The 16,705-nt window shown below is 40.9% G+C and overlaps 2 protein-coding genes across 5 annotated transcripts in view; one reads left to right on the top strand and one right to left on the bottom strand.

The window, feature by feature from the left end:
- Positions 1-7,684, bottom strand: part of SLC12A1 (solute carrier family 12 member 1) — a 104,635-nt gene extending 96,951 nt beyond the window's left edge. For all 4 annotated transcript variants that reach the window (XM_004709417.2, XM_045286453.1, XM_045286454.1 and 1 more), the window contains exons 1-2: positions 7,607-7,684; positions 5,694-6,307 (exon numbers count right to left, since the gene is read on the bottom strand). In XM_004709417.2, coding sequence (XP_004709474.1) covers positions 5,694-6,113 — 420 coding nt within the window. In that variant the 5' untranslated portion in view covers positions 6,114-6,307; positions 7,607-7,684. The remainder of the gene's footprint in view (positions 1-5,693; positions 6,308-7,606) is intronic.
- Positions 7,685-10,057: 2,373 nt separating this feature from the next.
- Positions 10,058-16,705, top strand: part of LOC101656506 (ELMO domain-containing protein 2-like) — an 11,249-nt gene continuing 4,601 nt past the window's right edge. Inside the window, exon 1 of the mRNA XM_045286462.1 lies at positions 10,058-10,121. Within this exon, the coding sequence (XP_045142397.1) occupies positions 10,058-10,121 (64 nt within the window). The remainder of the gene's footprint in view (positions 10,122-16,705) is intronic.

Here is a 16,705-nt window from a genome sequence, read left to right as displayed (position 1 = left end):
TTTTGTTTTCATAGATTAGTTTAATAGTGACCTTGGGGAATGAGAAACTCTCGTGTCTGAGCGAGCTCTTCCTGGAATGTTTGACTCCAAAATATATTTTAGGGGTCGCTGCTAGTCGCCAGTGGCCTTTAAAACATCCATTGCCTCAAAATGTTAATGTGTACTTTATTTGACTGTAGTTATGCCATTATCTCGCATTTTTAGATAGCTCCATCTTAAATGTTAGTGTCCCAAATTTGAACTTTGAAACTCTTTAAAAAATATTGTCTAGTGAATTTATTTGTACATTTAAAGAATATAAATGTTAAAAACATGAATCGTGTTTGTTCAGTTGACCAACAAAATGCAAGAGCTGATTCTGACTCATAGCCGTCTCATTTGTTACAAAGTCGAACTGAGTTTTCTAGGGTTTTCTTGACTGAAGCGAATTGCCAGGCCTTTTCTGGGTGGGCTCGGGCTGCCAATGTGTCAGTGATTCAAACCGCCTGCACCGCGTGGGGGACGGTTAACCCAATCAGATGTTCTTTTTCACTATCCAAAACAATGTCACCTACAGAATACCATTCAAGGTGACGCAGGTCAACCCTCTCTAGCTGACTTTGCAGTGCTTCGTACATGCTTTTGCTGATGACAGTGGAAATCATTGCGATCTCTGGAAGCAGTGGCATACTCTCCTGGACTAGTCTTGGAAACGGGGAATAGGGAGAAAGGTCACGGCCGTAGAGTCATGAAGACATGAGTCCCAACTTAATTAGCCCTGTGACTTCAGGTTGATCACTGGGTTCTCCGAGTCTCTGTTTTCTCCTCTGAAAGGCCCAGATGATTTCTATAAAACCTTCATCTCCACAACCAGCAATCATAACAGGACCTACTTAGGAGGGTGGTTGTAAGGAGCGCAGGAGCATTTACGACAAATGTGAGCTCATTCCCTCTCGTATAAAAGAGTTCCTCAGGCAAAGCTTATTGTTAAATTGGTGTCCCCCTGAAAGTTTGGTTTCCAACTGTTTTTCAGTCGACATCCCGAAACAAGACGGCCGGACACAGGCTCCAAGTGTGGGCTCAAACATGACAAGGGACGAGTTGGCCGTGTCTGGTTCTGTTGTGGACAGAGCAGCCAAAACCAGAACTGACTCAACGGTGACCCAAGTGTGAAGTCCTCTTGCTGTTTCCATTTGGTTCCATTGCTGTATGACTGACCTCCTTTAGAGTAACAGTTCCGTCCTAATTTGTATGCTATTTTATACGTTTCATGGATGTTTAGTTCCGTGACATCCAAACACCGACTTTGCTAGAAAGACTATGTTTTCATGACCTTTTATAGTTTTAATTTTCTGGAACACAAATTAGAGTAATCATTAGCAAGTCTGATTCCTACGTTCCGTATTGGCTCACTCTGTGCTTCCAAAGATACCCACAGAATCAAGTTTGGATAACTTACAGGAGAAATTCTCTTGACAAATTGAAAATATTAGATTAATCCTTTACCTGATGTCTAACAATGATTACATGTGTTTTGATATGGAAAGTTCTCCAAGATATATTGTTTGGGGAAAGCAGCACTATGCTGAACCCTGTAAAAACTACCTTGGTATAACTATGAAGAAAGATTAGAGACAGGCAGTTAGATAGATAGGAATATAGATGTTTATAGATTGAGGGGCATGCTTATATAAGCATAGAACATTTCTGGAACGATTAACTAGAAACTGTCAGTAAGGACTGCCCTGGGGAAGATAAATAAAGATTTGGCTTAGAAAAGAGACATTTCATTATGGCTTTTTTAGTACTTGTTAAATATTTTACCAGTGTATGCTTTACTTTTTAAATAAAAAACTGGTTTAACAATTATCATCATCATCATTGTATCATCATCAGCTATTATTTATTGAGTCCCTACCTACTGTAGGCAGTGTGCAGGCAGGCTTTGTACATGCATTAACGCTAATGTTCACATGCATCCTGAAAAGTAAGTGGAAGCCTGTGTAGGAATGCAGAGCAAATAAAAGCACAGAACATTTATTTTTGCTTTTAACTTGTGTTTCCAGAAATCCACCACACTTCACCACCAGTATAGGCATTTACTTTTGTACTACACAGAAAACAAGAAGGCTTTCTTCAACCGTGATCACAGATAACTGAGATGACAAACTTTGCCAGTAACCGTAACTCCTAGAGTTATACTTAAGGGAGGGCCTTCAAATAGTTTTTCAAGCCATTTTTAAAACATTATCTATTAGGACAATTTGTCATGTAATTTTCTGTTACTAACTTGGATATTAGAACCAGGATTTGCAAAAAATCCAGCAGTAAATATGTTCTTTAGTCAGCATGAATACACCATGGTTATATAGATTTTAAAAACATTGTAAACCTTACTCTCCATTTTTAAGTTTTAAGTGATTTAAGTTCATACCACCTCTTTTATCTTTGCCTGCAAAATTTGTGACTTGCCAGATGATAATTATGTGACCTTTGTCCTATTCCTAGCCGTGATTGGAGGCACACTCAGCGACTGTCCAGTGCCACAGAGGGGTGGCAGCCCAGGTCTTTAACTTTGATGTGGGGTGGGAAAAGTCAGGAGAGGTAATGGAATCAAACTCACAGACTGGCAGGAACGATGAGTGTACCAGTGCCTGACTGTTACCGCCAGCAATACAAGGATGCAGTAAAAGGGTAAACGTTGAGCCAACACCTGGAGAGGCAGGCTACACACTTCCAGGCTAGATTGGGCCTGGCTACAAAAATATGTCCATTTCGCATGTCCATGGTTGTATCTAAATTCTGCTTCCAGTTTCGTCATATGAACCCCAAGGCATGGCTTAACCAGAATGAAGTATCCTGAATACATTCATAAAAAGAAAAACTCGTTACTATATTAGTTCTGAATGATTGTTGGGAGCATTGAGCCAAAATCTAAATTTTAATCTATTTAATTCATCATGCTTTTGTATCTGAGGAAAATATGCTAGAAGTCAAAGTTAAATCCTTACTCTCACTCGGTCTTTTCAGGAATGATATGATATCAGATCTGTCCACTTCAGTGAGTCAAGTCAATATTTAAATTTTGATTGCAAGTTGAGTGAAGGAGGTGGGCTTGGAAATGATCATGGATGATTTTCATGTAGAGAAAGATGGAAGAGAATCTCAGGGTTTCTTTTGGAGGACTTTAGCTCATTTCTCTCTTTCAGAATAAACTGGAAGCTTTCCACAAGGTTCTACATTTTTCTTTTTCCCTCCCTCGCCTTGGAAACTCCTGTAACTTCTCCTCCCCCCACCCTTTTCCTCTTCCCTCCCTCTCGCCCTTCCTTTTTCCCCCTTTCATATAGACTGGGAAAGTGACACCTAAGTCTGAGTTGAAAAGATTTTAAAGGCCTCTTATCTCAAAGAGAAATAAGTAAATCCACTCACAAGGGCTGCCATATTACCTGAAACGGCCACATTATTAACTTGGGATGAAGCACCAAATACTCTGGTTAAAATCTACACCATATGCCTCCCTAATCACTGCAATCAATTAGATTCTGACTCCCATTGAGTTGCTTCTGACTCATGGCGACACTTCATGCCAAAGTTTCTGAGGCTAATACTTTGTCCGGAGCAGAGAGCCTCATCTTTCTCCAGTGAGGCGGCTGGTGGTTTTGAACTGCTGCTGATCTTGCAGTGAAGTTAGCAGCCTCATGTGCATCCCATATATAGTTTGTCATTTAGCAAGAGTACTGCTGATAGGTTATGTAGTATATGCAGCGTTTGGTTAATGGCTCAGCAGCTAACCAAAAGGTTAGATATTTGAGCCTACTTCCAAACTGATTTTGAAGAAAGGCTGTAAAATCAGCTATTGAACTCCCTACAGAGCTAATTCTACTCTGACAGACCTGGAACCTCCATGTTGGTATTAACTCAATAGCCTACAAGCAAGGCTAGGTAGGAGATGGGTTAAGAGTTATGAGTGTAGGTTCCTGTATCAGCAAGTTAGTCCCTGGTCACAGACCTTGAGCAACTGAGGAGAATGGTTTTTCTCAATGGGGCCCCTTGCAGACAAAAGGATGAGCAAAAGCGAATGGGCAGTTTTCATGTTTATCAATATCTTTCCTGAACACAGTTTTCCAAGAATCCCCGGGGTGAATAATCATTGAATTTCCAGAACATTCAACGAATGATTATGAAAAGAATTGTCCCAATATTTTTCCCCCTCACCTCAAAACTTAGGCAAAAGTGGATGGTATTTGGATACATGACGGCTAATTATTCTTTTTAGCGAGTAATTACATTCCAGTAAAGGACTGGATTCATTCCAAAGCGTATTCCAGAAGCGCAGGAAGATGAAGTCCATCAGCATATGTTAGAGCAGTTAGGGGGTGTGGGGTGGGGGATCTACTAAGCCTCTAAATGCTTTGCTAAGACTGAAGGGAAAAAAAAATGCCGCCTCATGTTTCTAGCCAATTGGGAACCCTGGCTATATTCCTTAAATAATGAAAAGTGTAGCCAGGTCTGCTGCATCTGTTCTTAAATTTAATTTAGTTACTTTCATATGCTTAAATGCATTCAGCAGCCTCGGGCAAAGTTCTGAAGAGGAAGGGATACAACGCTGAATCTTATAAATCTCCGTTCTCTCTTTCAAAAAATATAAAAAAGTCCTTGTACACATCAAAGGCTGCCACACCCGGCATGAACTACTGCTAGCATAAGTGGCTGTCTGTGTTTACAACTGGAAAGAAAACACACAAATTAAAACAACAACAACAACAACAACAGTGGCCAACTCTTGATGACCTCGCAAGTGCCTGATTAGAACTACGCCCCACAGGGTTTTCAATGAGCACCCCTGTCTCCCAAGCCGCTCCTGGGTGGTCTGGAGGCTCCAATCTTTGGTTTAGCAGCTGAACCCATTCACCATGGTCCCCACCTCTCTCAAAATGCCACCCACCTAGGGACTGGGAAAAGCAGCTCTGATTGCCTAGTAGTTAGGTGCTTGGCTGTTTACCAAAAGAGTAGGCAATTTGAACCCACTAGACGGATGGTCTGCAGGAACCCCGGTGGCGTAGTGGGTTTTTATTGGGCTGCCAAACCCACCATCAGCAAATTGAAACCAACAGTTGCTCTGTGGGGGGGGGGGAACTCTAGAATGCTCTACTCCCATCAAGATTTACAGTCTCAAAAACCCACAGGGGCAATTCTACCCTGGACTGTAGGGCTGCATGAGAAGATGCTCTATGGGAGAAAAATGTGGCCATCTGCGTCCACGCGGATGGCTGCTGCTGGTGCCCTCTCCTTGCTCGGAAAGCTTACAGGGTAGTTCTACTCCGCCCTATGGGACTGCCATCAGTGGGAATCCACCTGAAGGCCAGGGGGCAGCCAGTAGAGGGTACTTTGGAGACTTTAATACCGAGGTTGAACTAGCCTGGCCTTCAGTTCAGGTTAAACTGACAGTAATTGAATCGACTAATTGTAGATGGGCAATGAGACATTGCCAAATTTAGCGCTGGTTCTTCACCCTCAGTCAACGCGGGTGAACCCTGTTCTCAGGTTTTCTGATCTATCTCAGGTTTTCTGATCATTGAAAACCTGAGATAGATGTGCAAGTAAGATGGATGGCTGGGAATCAAGTTTTTCCATCCATGTTATTATGGAAGAGGCACAAATCACCTGGAGGCAGGAATGAGGGAGGCTACTTCCCTGGGCCCCCTGAAGCTTACCTTGGCTAGTTGCTCATGAATCTCGAGCAGGCTGGGCCGGTTGATCTTGGGCCCACTGATGCTGCCGGTGTTGCGGTAGTACTCAATCTTGGGCACAGCATCCAGAGTGTTGTGGCCAAAGGTTTGCAGGTAGTATGTGTTTGTGTGTGAATCATAGACATGAACGCTGGCATCTGTTTTAGCGGGTTCCCCACTTGGGAGGAAATTGTCATAGCACTCCTGGTTTCCAGGCCTAAAGCTGATCCTGAGTCTGTTTTGGGCTTCGTTCCCAAAAGAGGTTTCTTCGTAGTGTGGAGGGTCAGCATGGTCGCCGGCAGCTGCGCAGCTCTCCGGCCCCTCATTGATAACATTGACTTGGAAGCGAGTGGGGTGACTGGGGGCTGGATCCAGAAATACATTGGAAGGGTTGTGAAGTGACATCTTCCAAAGTGGATCTTTTTGAGGGGACTAAGCTCTCGACTTTACAGTTGTTAAAGACAACCAAGATACTTCTTCCTCTAAATAACCACCAATGTGGTTACATCGGGTAGCTTGTGGCTTTTGTTCTAGAGAAACTCAATAAAGAGATCCTTGATGTATTCTCTTCTGAACAATCCTCAGAATGGTCTTCCAGGCTGTCATTTAGAAAAGAAAATTAAACGTGTGCCAGCTAACACACATGCAAGTTCCAAGGAATACAAATACATGCAATAGGAGGGCCTTGAGGTATGAGGAGATATATTTTATTTCACAAGGCATACGCTTTTAAATAGAGTGTACTACAAATTACTTCTCCCCAAGTATTTTTTTAAGATGAATTGTTAAGAAAGAAAGGACTTGCTCAGTAAGTTTGGTTGCCTGAGCCATTCAATCTAAATAATCGGGACTGGCCTTGACAAGCTGAGTTTCCCATGGAGTCATTAACAGGTTACTTGTGTCTGGACTCTTCATGGACGTAATGCAGTCAGGTTGAATATGACTTTGGAAAAGATGTATGTAATTCAATCAATATAGCACAGGAGGGGTTTGTGAGAATGTATTCTCAGCCCGAAACACATAGTTCACTCAGCTAAATGCTGTGACCAGACGCTACATGCTGGAGGGGAATACGCGTTACGTTGATGAATAAAATGAAAATGGAATTTGAAAACATCTCAAAATTTTCCATTCCTATTACTGTATAAAAATCTGTATATATTCAAAGAATACACTTTGTTGAGAAACATTCTGTTATCTAAATAACAGGTAAGAAAAATATTCACACTTTAAAATGTGACATTAAAAATCTCTGCTGCCAAATGACGTCTCTGTAAATTCTTGAGTATTTTGCTATTATTTCAAATGTTCCATTTACTCACACTTTTCAGTTTGTTTTGCAAATGCAAATGAGAGCTTTATAAGATATATGAGCATTGGAACGAAGGATATAAATCATACCCCTTAATAAAGTTGCATGCTAAATTTAGGTAGAATAATCATGCTCTACTGACTCCCTTGAATGAAATATTCTCAATCTTCATTGAGTGGTTTATATTTAACTGTGCTGTGAAGAGCCTACATAATCCGTTTCTCAATCCCATGCCATAAGCCCTTCTTAAGGCAGTTGTTCCTTAGAAATACCAGTTCTTTATCAATGCCTGAAACTGGCTTTTCAAAGAATCATCTAGAAAGATGAGATAAATTAAAACAAAAACTTGCCTCCCTCATGCCGTCATTAAAACTATTTCTCGCAAGAGGAAACATTCAACTTCAACCCTTAAATAACCTTTCTTGGGGAATTGATGCCAAGCTGCTAATGATCTTTTAGTTTTTACAGAACATCCCACTTCTCTTCATAGACTTTTACACCCTCTTTTTAATCTCACACCTCAGAATCTAATTTATGGCATTAATATTAGAAGTGATTTCCCCCAGTCCAGAGATGTTTAACTTACCACCCAGGAGCCTTCTTCTGAGGAAATGTAATCTGCTTCAGCATCACTCAGGCATATATGGGGCACCTAGTTTCCTGCCCAGAACTTCAGGCTTCTTCTTATTGGCTAGCACCTTTATTGATAGGGAGGACTTTGCAAAGATTGGCTTGGATTCATGCTGTAAGCCCTGCCCAATCATTAGCCCTAAGGAACCTTAAGTACCACATCAACTAGTAACTGCTAGTAAACCATTAATCCTTTTAGGCAGGAAGTAAAGGAAAGTTTCTTTAATTCATAAGGGGAATTGGATTGCTCAACAGCTGCCATCTAATAAAATATGAGCATGGCTTCAGTTGTTTGGGGCTAAACAAATAGAATTCTTCATCATACTTCAGATAAGTTTTAGTGACTTGCGATGGTGTAGTAGGCACATCAAAAACATAGTCCCCCAGAGATGATTTCTTTACTTTGCAACTAAAAAGTGCTATTTGAAATTATTTCATCTTGCTTAGAGTAGACATCACCTTGCCTCTTCTCTTATGGAAAGGGATCAGATTGGGCACAGAATCAGTGACTGACTGAAAATAGTTCAACCTTGTGGGGACATGGTTCCACGCAGAAATCAAACCGCGTGTAAGTTTTCTAGTGGCTACGTGACTTTTTTGACTGAAACTGGCAGAACATTTCCATCAAATCTAGTTTCTTAGTTTTACGAAGGGAGAGCTTTTGCTCAAAACTGCAGGGTAGCAGAAACAACCTTTTCCCCTGCAAGCTCTCTCACTGGTTTTCAATCAGCATGATTGAGTCTTCCTCATGCCTTCTATGAACCAACCCGAGTGATTCCTGTTGTCAGCACTTTACTGTAATATAGTGGTTAAGAGCTGCTAGGCTCTAGAGTCAGAAGGCTGGATACAGATGCCAACCTTACCATGAACGGTATTCCTGGAGACTGGATCCAGACTGGGCACTGTCTAAACCAGCTGTATTAGTCTGGGTACTTTAGAGAAACAAATCCACAGAAACTCATGAATAAGAGAGAGTTTTATATAAAGGTTAAGTGCGCATCAAGAAAACATCCCAACCCAGTGCTGCCCAAGCCCACAAGTCCAACATTAACCCATTATCTCACATGTCTGACACCAATCCACAAAGTCCTCCTCCATCTCACAAAACAGACGCAAGGAAGGCCAAGTCAGTGAATGTGTGATCATCTCAGCACAGGCAGGGGTCTCCACACGGCTGCTCCAGCACCCAGGGCTGTATCAGGGTAGGTCCATGTGGCTTCTCCTTGGGGATGTCTTGCAGGAAGTGAGCCTTGCAAGCTAAAGCAGGGAACTGGCTAAGGCAGCTGCACCCTGGTCTGACCATCACAAAGCAAGAGACTCGAGAACTCGAAAGGCAATTCTCACTGAGCCATTTATCCCTCAGCTCTTCAATTAACCCCACATGTGTTTATCGGCCAGGTTGGCACAATTAACTACCTCCCCAGCGCTTCAACGTGTTTTACTCAGGTTTGTCATCACAAAGGAAGCCATACCAGAATAGATCTGAAGTTGCCCAACATAGTTGAACCAGGATAATACTTTAAATGGGGTGAAAAAAAATACATGTCAACTCCTGCTAGAAACATACTCTCCCTTTTAGAAAACCAGGATAGAGTGTGCCTTATAAGCAACCACCCTCTTGATCAATAGAGCCAGAAATGAGAGTGCCTTACCTCCAAGATGGCAGCAACGACACCCCTGTGAATGGCCTGGAGATCACCCAACTTCCTGAATCAAGGCCCACAAAGGGATATGGAGGCTCCTTCCAAATCTTTCACCCTAGGGTTTTGACCAGTGATTTTTCTCATTCTCGTTATTGTTCTGCCTCACCCAAGTTTTAAGAAATTGAGTCTCTCCCGGTTTTGCTTTGGTGGCCTGGATTGAACCAGCTTAAACTAGGTTGAAACTCTGCTGTGAACTCCCATGGTTTTCTCACCCTGCCCGTGGTTTAATTCCTTCATCTGTGAAATGCAGTTGTGGATGACAATGGCACGTGCTTTATTGTCCAATATCGTGAACACTGTCAGTGAGCGCTAGCCAGTCCACGCCAATGCTTAGCAACCCCATGTTGGAGAGCAGAATAGCCCTGCATGGTTTTCTCCGTTATAATCTTTACGGGAGTAGATCATTAGCTCTCTGCATCATAGAGTCATTGAGTAGATTTGAATCACCAAACTTCTACGTTAATAGTGAAGTGGTTCACATTGAACCCCAAGGGTTCTGGGTGTCGTAAGGATTAGATGAGCGTATGGGATTTAGAACAGTATTGGCTTGTAGATAGTGCATGCTTTTACTATTTAGCAAAAGTATAAATTGGTGACTTTTACTTGATCGCATCCCAAATTCTGGAGTGAGTCATGTGAGGTTGTAGGTTGTAGAGAAATAGTAGGTTGATGAACAGATAAGAGGATTCTAGATAGGAATCTGGATGTGCAGAGAGTACAACCCATTAGATGCTCCCAATGAGGCAGATATCTTCGTTATCCACATGGGTAAGTGTTTGGCTACCAACCCAGCAACTGGTGATATGAACCCACCCAGAGGTCCCTTGGGGAAAGGGCCTGGCAAGCTGTTTCTGAAAGCGCTGAGGCAGGAAACCCCTGTGGAGTAGTTTTGCTCTGTGGCACATTGGATCACCGCAAGAATGGATTCGATGACAACTAGATTGGTTTCTTTGTTCTACCTAGCACTCATTCTACTATTACAGGCCACCGGCACAAACCACTTGACTGTTTGTTAAAGGGCGATTCCCCAGTGGAAGACAGGCATAGGAATGGGTCACATTTTCGATTCATCTAGGTAGGGCTGGTTGTTCAGTTCAGGGGACAATAAGGATGGGGCTGAGACCCGAAACTAATCTTACTCACCAGACCGGGACAGAGCTTTGAACTGCCTTACAGTTATTCTTGGCCAGCTCTGTTCTCTCGTTCTTTTCAGGCCCCCATTCAGCCCATCTCTCCCTTCCTTTTCTAGAGCCCTCTTATTTATTCTTTAACCATTTTTTCTCCACCAAACAGTAAATATTTCTGAGGCCAGTCAATTTCCTCCCTCCTTTCTGACTGCCTGACTATTGGAGCGCGAATTAGGTTCAGTCTTGGTCTTACATCAAGCAGACCCGTTCACGCTAAGCTTTTTATGCCTACCTGAGAAATGAACGTCTCTGTTCTCTATTAAGAGGATTCAGACATCCTGAAGCAGATGGGAGATGGTTTGGGGATACGGATGAAATGACACCATCTATAAAGCCAACCTGAGTCAGAACGGACTCCATGGCAGAAGGAGAAAGCCGACCTTGATAGGTAAACCCGATTTAGGTCTTCAGACAGGTGGGAAGAAAACAGAAGCAGTCTTTTAAGGAGGTACGGCTCTCTCCTTTTTTCATATTTCCTGATAGGGGGTTTGGGAGACGGGCAGTTGGACCTGATCCAATCGTGACAATGAACATTTAGAAAGATAGGTATTTCACACATTTTTACGTGGTATCCCTGCGGAAACCATCTTTTTCTCTATCTCCGATGAACACAGATGCGGACCTCTCCATGCTCATCTCTCCCCCGAGAGTTGATTGTACACAGTAGGTGCTCAAGGAAAGCAATGGATGATGACATTTTTGGTTAATAGAGTTTCTCTTTAGTCACTAAAATTTCGTGGGACTGCAAGTAATATGTGGCAGCGTTGGTCATATGTGAAGGATTGTGGAAACGGAATTTCCAGGAATACATTAAATTAAAAAAAAGAAGAAGAAAACATCAACAACAAACATGCTCATATCTCATAAAGTTTTCTCATCTTTTGGTTTTGCACATCTTTCTTCTTTTAAAACTAACCATCTAACCTTGGTACATTACCAAAATTGAGGGGCTTGGAGGGCATCTTCAAATGGGCATATGGCATATGGTATTGGGGTGCGTATCCTAGAGTGCACTGTACAATCTTAGGTCACGGAGGAGGTGCCTAGCATCTGGGCATATGCAACTGTTACTGAGCCCAGCTGAGCTTGGCTCAAAGTGGCGCCGTTGGGCCAAACCACTAGCTGGCTATACTCCTCTACCCACTGGGGCACTAACAGTCTCCTTGAATTTTGGATCGGGTCCAAAAGAGCCACAGCCAACACAGATGCATTCTGAATCTAGCAGAAGCGGGAGGCATCAGGGAGTCTCCCGTAGACACTGGCTTTGGAGAGTCGTAGTCATGAGACAGACCATGTTCATAGATCTAGAGCAATGCAGCCGATAGATAGAGTACTGAGGAGTATAGCTGTGTTTGTGAGCAGGGATTCTGATGCAGAACTGTCAACTTCCTTCTGCCACATCCCCTTGCCTCGGTGGCCTGAGGACGTTATTCAATATCTGTCAGCTTTAGTTCCTCATCTCTGGAATGGATATAACAATAAAATGGAGATAGCACTGCCAGGTTCAAAAGACTGATAAGAGTATCCTATCACATAGCCTCTGGAAAACATCTAATTTTACCGCCAAATCCCCCCACCCCAAATATTTAGATAAGTCTTTCCTTTATGGTATGGTTGTCGGTTTTGTGTTCTCAAATGGTATAAATATTTTTGTGTTTCTTTATATACTGTTAGAGTCTTCCATTTAGTAAGAGCCCAAATTTGTAGTGGAGAAGGACTTTGGAAATACAGCGAGGACTGGAGTGGGTGAATAATGTATGAGAGCCCAAGGCCAAACCTAAAGCACCGGGTTTGGGGAAGTTTGCAGTCTCTACAGCTGGAGGTCTCACACCATTTTGAGCCTCGCCAGACATTCAAGCTTCATTTTAATTTCCTTATGTTACTGCCCTAATGCAGGTTCATTGATAATTACTGGTGATTGGAATGTGAAAATTGGAAACAAAGAAGAGAGATTGGTATTTGTAAAATATGATAGAAACTATGCTGGAGAACACATGATACAATTTTATAAGATCAATGACTTTTTCATTCTAATTATCTTTTTCAATAACAAAAACGGCAGCTATATACACAAAGTCCTCACCTAATGGGATACGCAGGACTGTAATTTGCTACATGTGTGGAAAGAGACGATGGAAAAAGTTAACATCGTCAGACAGAGCCAAGCCATCGGTCAACTGTGGAAGAGACCATCAATTGCTCCTGTGAGCATTCATGTTGAAACTGAAGAAAATGGAAACAAGTCCACCAGTAGCCAACTACGACCTTGAGTATATTTCACCTGAATTTAGAAGGCCTCTCAAGACTAGTCTGTACACATGGCCCAGATTTGACAGTGACAATCGAAGACCAGGTGAATTATGAGATGTCATCCCAAACAACATGCATGAAGATATCAAAAGGCCAGTAAGACGATAGGAAAGAAAGACCAAAATGGACGTCAGGAAAGATTCTGAAGCTTTCTCGAACGTGCTTTCCCTACAGCACATTAAATGATGAAGTGAAAGAACCGAGCAGAAATTTCCAAAGGGAGACTGAAGAAGATAAAGTATTATAATGAAGTATGCAAAGACCTTTTCCTTGAATGGCTGTCTGCTCTGCCTGGGCTTCCTATATTGGAACTACTCCCCACCTTTTTCTCTTCTCTAAACAATCTACTGGGGAGCCTTACTGATGCAGTGGGCTAAGTACTGGATTGCTAACTGAGAGGTTGGTGATTTGAACTCCCAGCAGCCTGCTTCTGTGAAGGTTTACAATCCCCAAAATCCTAGGGACCTGTTCTATTCTGTCATAGAGGGTCATTGTGAGTCAGAATTGGGTAAGGGAGAATCTAGAATTTTTATTAAAGCTTATCAATCTGGACTCCTGATTTATATCAACTAGACCATGTAATTAAGTCTGGCTGTATAGTTGGTTCAGCAAACTGAAAAGTTGGCATTTCAAACCCACCAGCGGCTTCTTGGAAGAAAGGTGAGGCTACCTGCTCTCATGAAGCTTTCCTGTGACAGAAACCTTCGTGACTGGATCTATGCTGGCTTATAGGGTCCCTGTGATCCAGAATCCACTTGATGGCACTAGGTGTTTTTTTATTTTTAGTCTATATCATAGTCAGGCAAAGGGATTTTCTTCTAATCTGAAAATGAAAGAAGGGATTTAATTAATAAAGAACCAAATAGAGGCTCACAAGGTTGGAAAAATTAAATTTCCACGTAATGTAAGGTGACCAGATTTAAAGCAGGACACCATTGACTGAGGGTGGGATGGGAGGGGTCTGATTAAAAATTTGGTCTATATGGACCAAATAGACTGTTCCCTAGCTTGTCGTGCATTCTTTCAAAAAATCGGGACTTTTAAAAAATGCCAAAAATCGGGACTGTATCACCAAAAATGGGAGATCTGGTCACCTTAACATAATGGTTTTTTAAAGTTCTCACGAAGACCATTCAACACAAAGTAATAAAAACATAATAAAAATCTCTTCAACAAAAGCTTATAGTGAATGAACTTGGAGACCTTAAGGAATTCCTTTAAGATATGTATAAATTTTACTGAAAAACTATGCTTGATAAGAAAGCGTAAGTTTTCCCCATATGGGACATTTGGTTATGATTTAGTCCCCTTGCTATGCCATGTGTAATCCTTTGTTGATGGTTTGCATTTACACACACTCCTGCTAATTTTCATCATGGAGGATACATCGTGACTGTTGCCTCTCATTTTGAGTTGATCACACTTGCCGGTGCTACAGACTAGCTTTAGGAAAATTGGTAAACATTTTATGAACTCGGTGTATGCTTTTGGGATAGTATAAAAACATCAATGGTTTGTGACCTCATCTGGGACCTAAATTCAAAACAATCCTCTAATAACTAACTCTTCTTCCCTTTGCAATTGTTGTAGTGAAAGTTCCTGACCCATCCACCTCAAGAGACCTCTCCAAACAGGAAATCAAAAGCAATAAACTAGCTGATTCAGTTATCAAATAGGCAGCTTTTTCTAGCTGCCAAGAATGTGTTGGTCTTGCAGAATGCTTTGGTCAACAATAAAGAGGAGGAAATTAAAGAATGGTACACAACCAGACCGGTGACTAATAGGGAACCTAACAGAGGTCTGTGGTTCCTTCTCATTTGATAGCATTACATTTTCAGAAAAAAGCTATCAAGAATAGGAATGGAGAACCTTACAAAAATTTTAATTGATTTTGAAGTCACATGATCTCTTATTGCCTTACTTATTCATAAGAAGCCTTTGACCTAGAATACTAAGACTATAAAAAAACATAGGAGCTACTTGTCCCACGTTTGGGCTCTTAGCCTGGATCTTAGATAGATTTCTCATAATTTTAAGAAAAATAAGTCAGACTTATTGTTGTATGTGAGTGTGTGCATATGCGTTGCCTGGCTTTGTATTATTATTTATTATTATAAAATGGAAAATTATAAGGAAGAATGCAGGCAGAAACCCTGTATGTCGATTGTTTGTACTAGCTCCAAAGACCTGGTGAGTGTGTTGTTCTCACCTCTTGGACAAACTGTACGATGTGTCACATAGAAAAGTTGATGAGATTTTGTCTTAAGGATTTCAGTTTTAGAGAGAGCACTTGGTTTGGGTGTATTTACTTTCCCCCCCCCCTCTGTGCAACATCATGAGGTCACTCTAAATCTCAGCTCCAAGAAAAAAATTGTCCTTTTGTGACTGTCTTGTGAATTAGGCTTTCTTTATACCCTCTGAAAAATATATTACAAATTGGTTCATTTGAAAAGTGCATTGAAAAGTAAATAAGTTATCTATTTCATTGGTGTGATAAGGCCTTTAAAGTATTGCAAAAGTTGCTTCTTCACAGGATCTTACAAAGCACAGAAAAAGGATGAAGTTATGGAAAAGTAATAATTCCTACCTCCAGAAAGTATTATTGAGTTAGATTCCAATACATCTTCCAGAAAATCAGTCTGATGGGTACTGATAAATAAACACTTCCTAATATCTCAAGGCCTTCATGAAACTGAATTCATTTTGACAGAGGGTTTTATACTTATGCAACTGTAAAAGCAAAATCTTTCCAAGTAACTAAAGTTGAATGCTTTGGGATGTGCACTACTTAAGAACAAGGGATAATTTTGTCATAAAGTAAAACTGGCAGAGACAGAATGGGGAAAAGGAGGCACAGGATACGCCTTCAAGGGAAAGAAATAGCTAAGAATAGATAAGGCTAATTTACAAACTTGCTAAGGAGTTTTGGTATTTACTGTGTAGATAAAAGGTTGAGATAAGGAGTAGGCAAGCCTACTTAATAAAAGAGAAATTGGTTATTTGTCTTTCAAAATATCTGGGCCAACTTAAATAGATGTCAATGCGTGCTTCTTGTCATTGACTCTCAGCCAAAGGGAAGTGGAGCTCCAGGCTCAAGCCTCCCTAGCTCTCTAGTTAGTTTTCAAAGCTCTGTCACTTTAAGGAAGCTCTTGAAGGCTCCCTCCAACTACAGGAAGACCTTAGAATATAATCAAAAAAATAAAGGGAAAAATTCAGCCTTATTATAATTATCAGAAAATCAAGGAAGCCCTATCAAAAAAAGAACTGTAAACAATTTCTCTATGTTGTAATAGAAATTCTAAGAAGCCTAAGCAGCCAAGGGGTAATAATCACCATGATGTGCATTAGAAATACCCTGGGGAAATGTTTACCACTAGACAGAGATCACAAGTTTTGTCTCCAGCAGTGAATTGGAGTAGAGACTGATTTTTAGCATGAATTGATAACTGAAAGAGCTAAATTTAATTTGGGGAAAATATTGGAATTGATAAACATTTGGATGAAATCAGAATATTCAAATTTTATTTCAAAAGAAATGATTTTTTATGATACAGATATTTAAAATAATATTCAAGATCTTTTAGGTAGATTAGTGATATTAAATAGATTAGTAGGTATTTTTTAGAATTTAAAAGTACGCAATTTTTTTCTTTGTGTCACAGAGAATAAATATGTATACAAATAAGTGTGTACTTTTTTGCCAATAAAGGGATATACTATAAGAGAACTCTAACAACATTTTAAGAGTTTAATAAAGATAAACTTCTTGGACATGGTCATATTTTTATCCATCTGGCTGAGTTTAATGATTAAATTCATGATATTTTTAGGAGCTTTAGTGGTAGAGTCTATAAA

This window comes from Echinops telfairi, unplaced genomic scaffold (genome assembly GCF_000313985.2).
Source record: "Echinops telfairi isolate 266 unplaced genomic scaffold, ASM31398v2 ScPeMD7_8;HRSCAF=38, whole genome shotgun sequence".
NCBI classification, from domain to species: Eukaryota; Metazoa; Chordata; class Mammalia; order Afrosoricida; family Tenrecidae; genus Echinops; species Echinops telfairi.
Note: the sequence above shows the minus strand (reverse complement) of the source record. Positions and strands in the feature narration are given on the sequence as shown.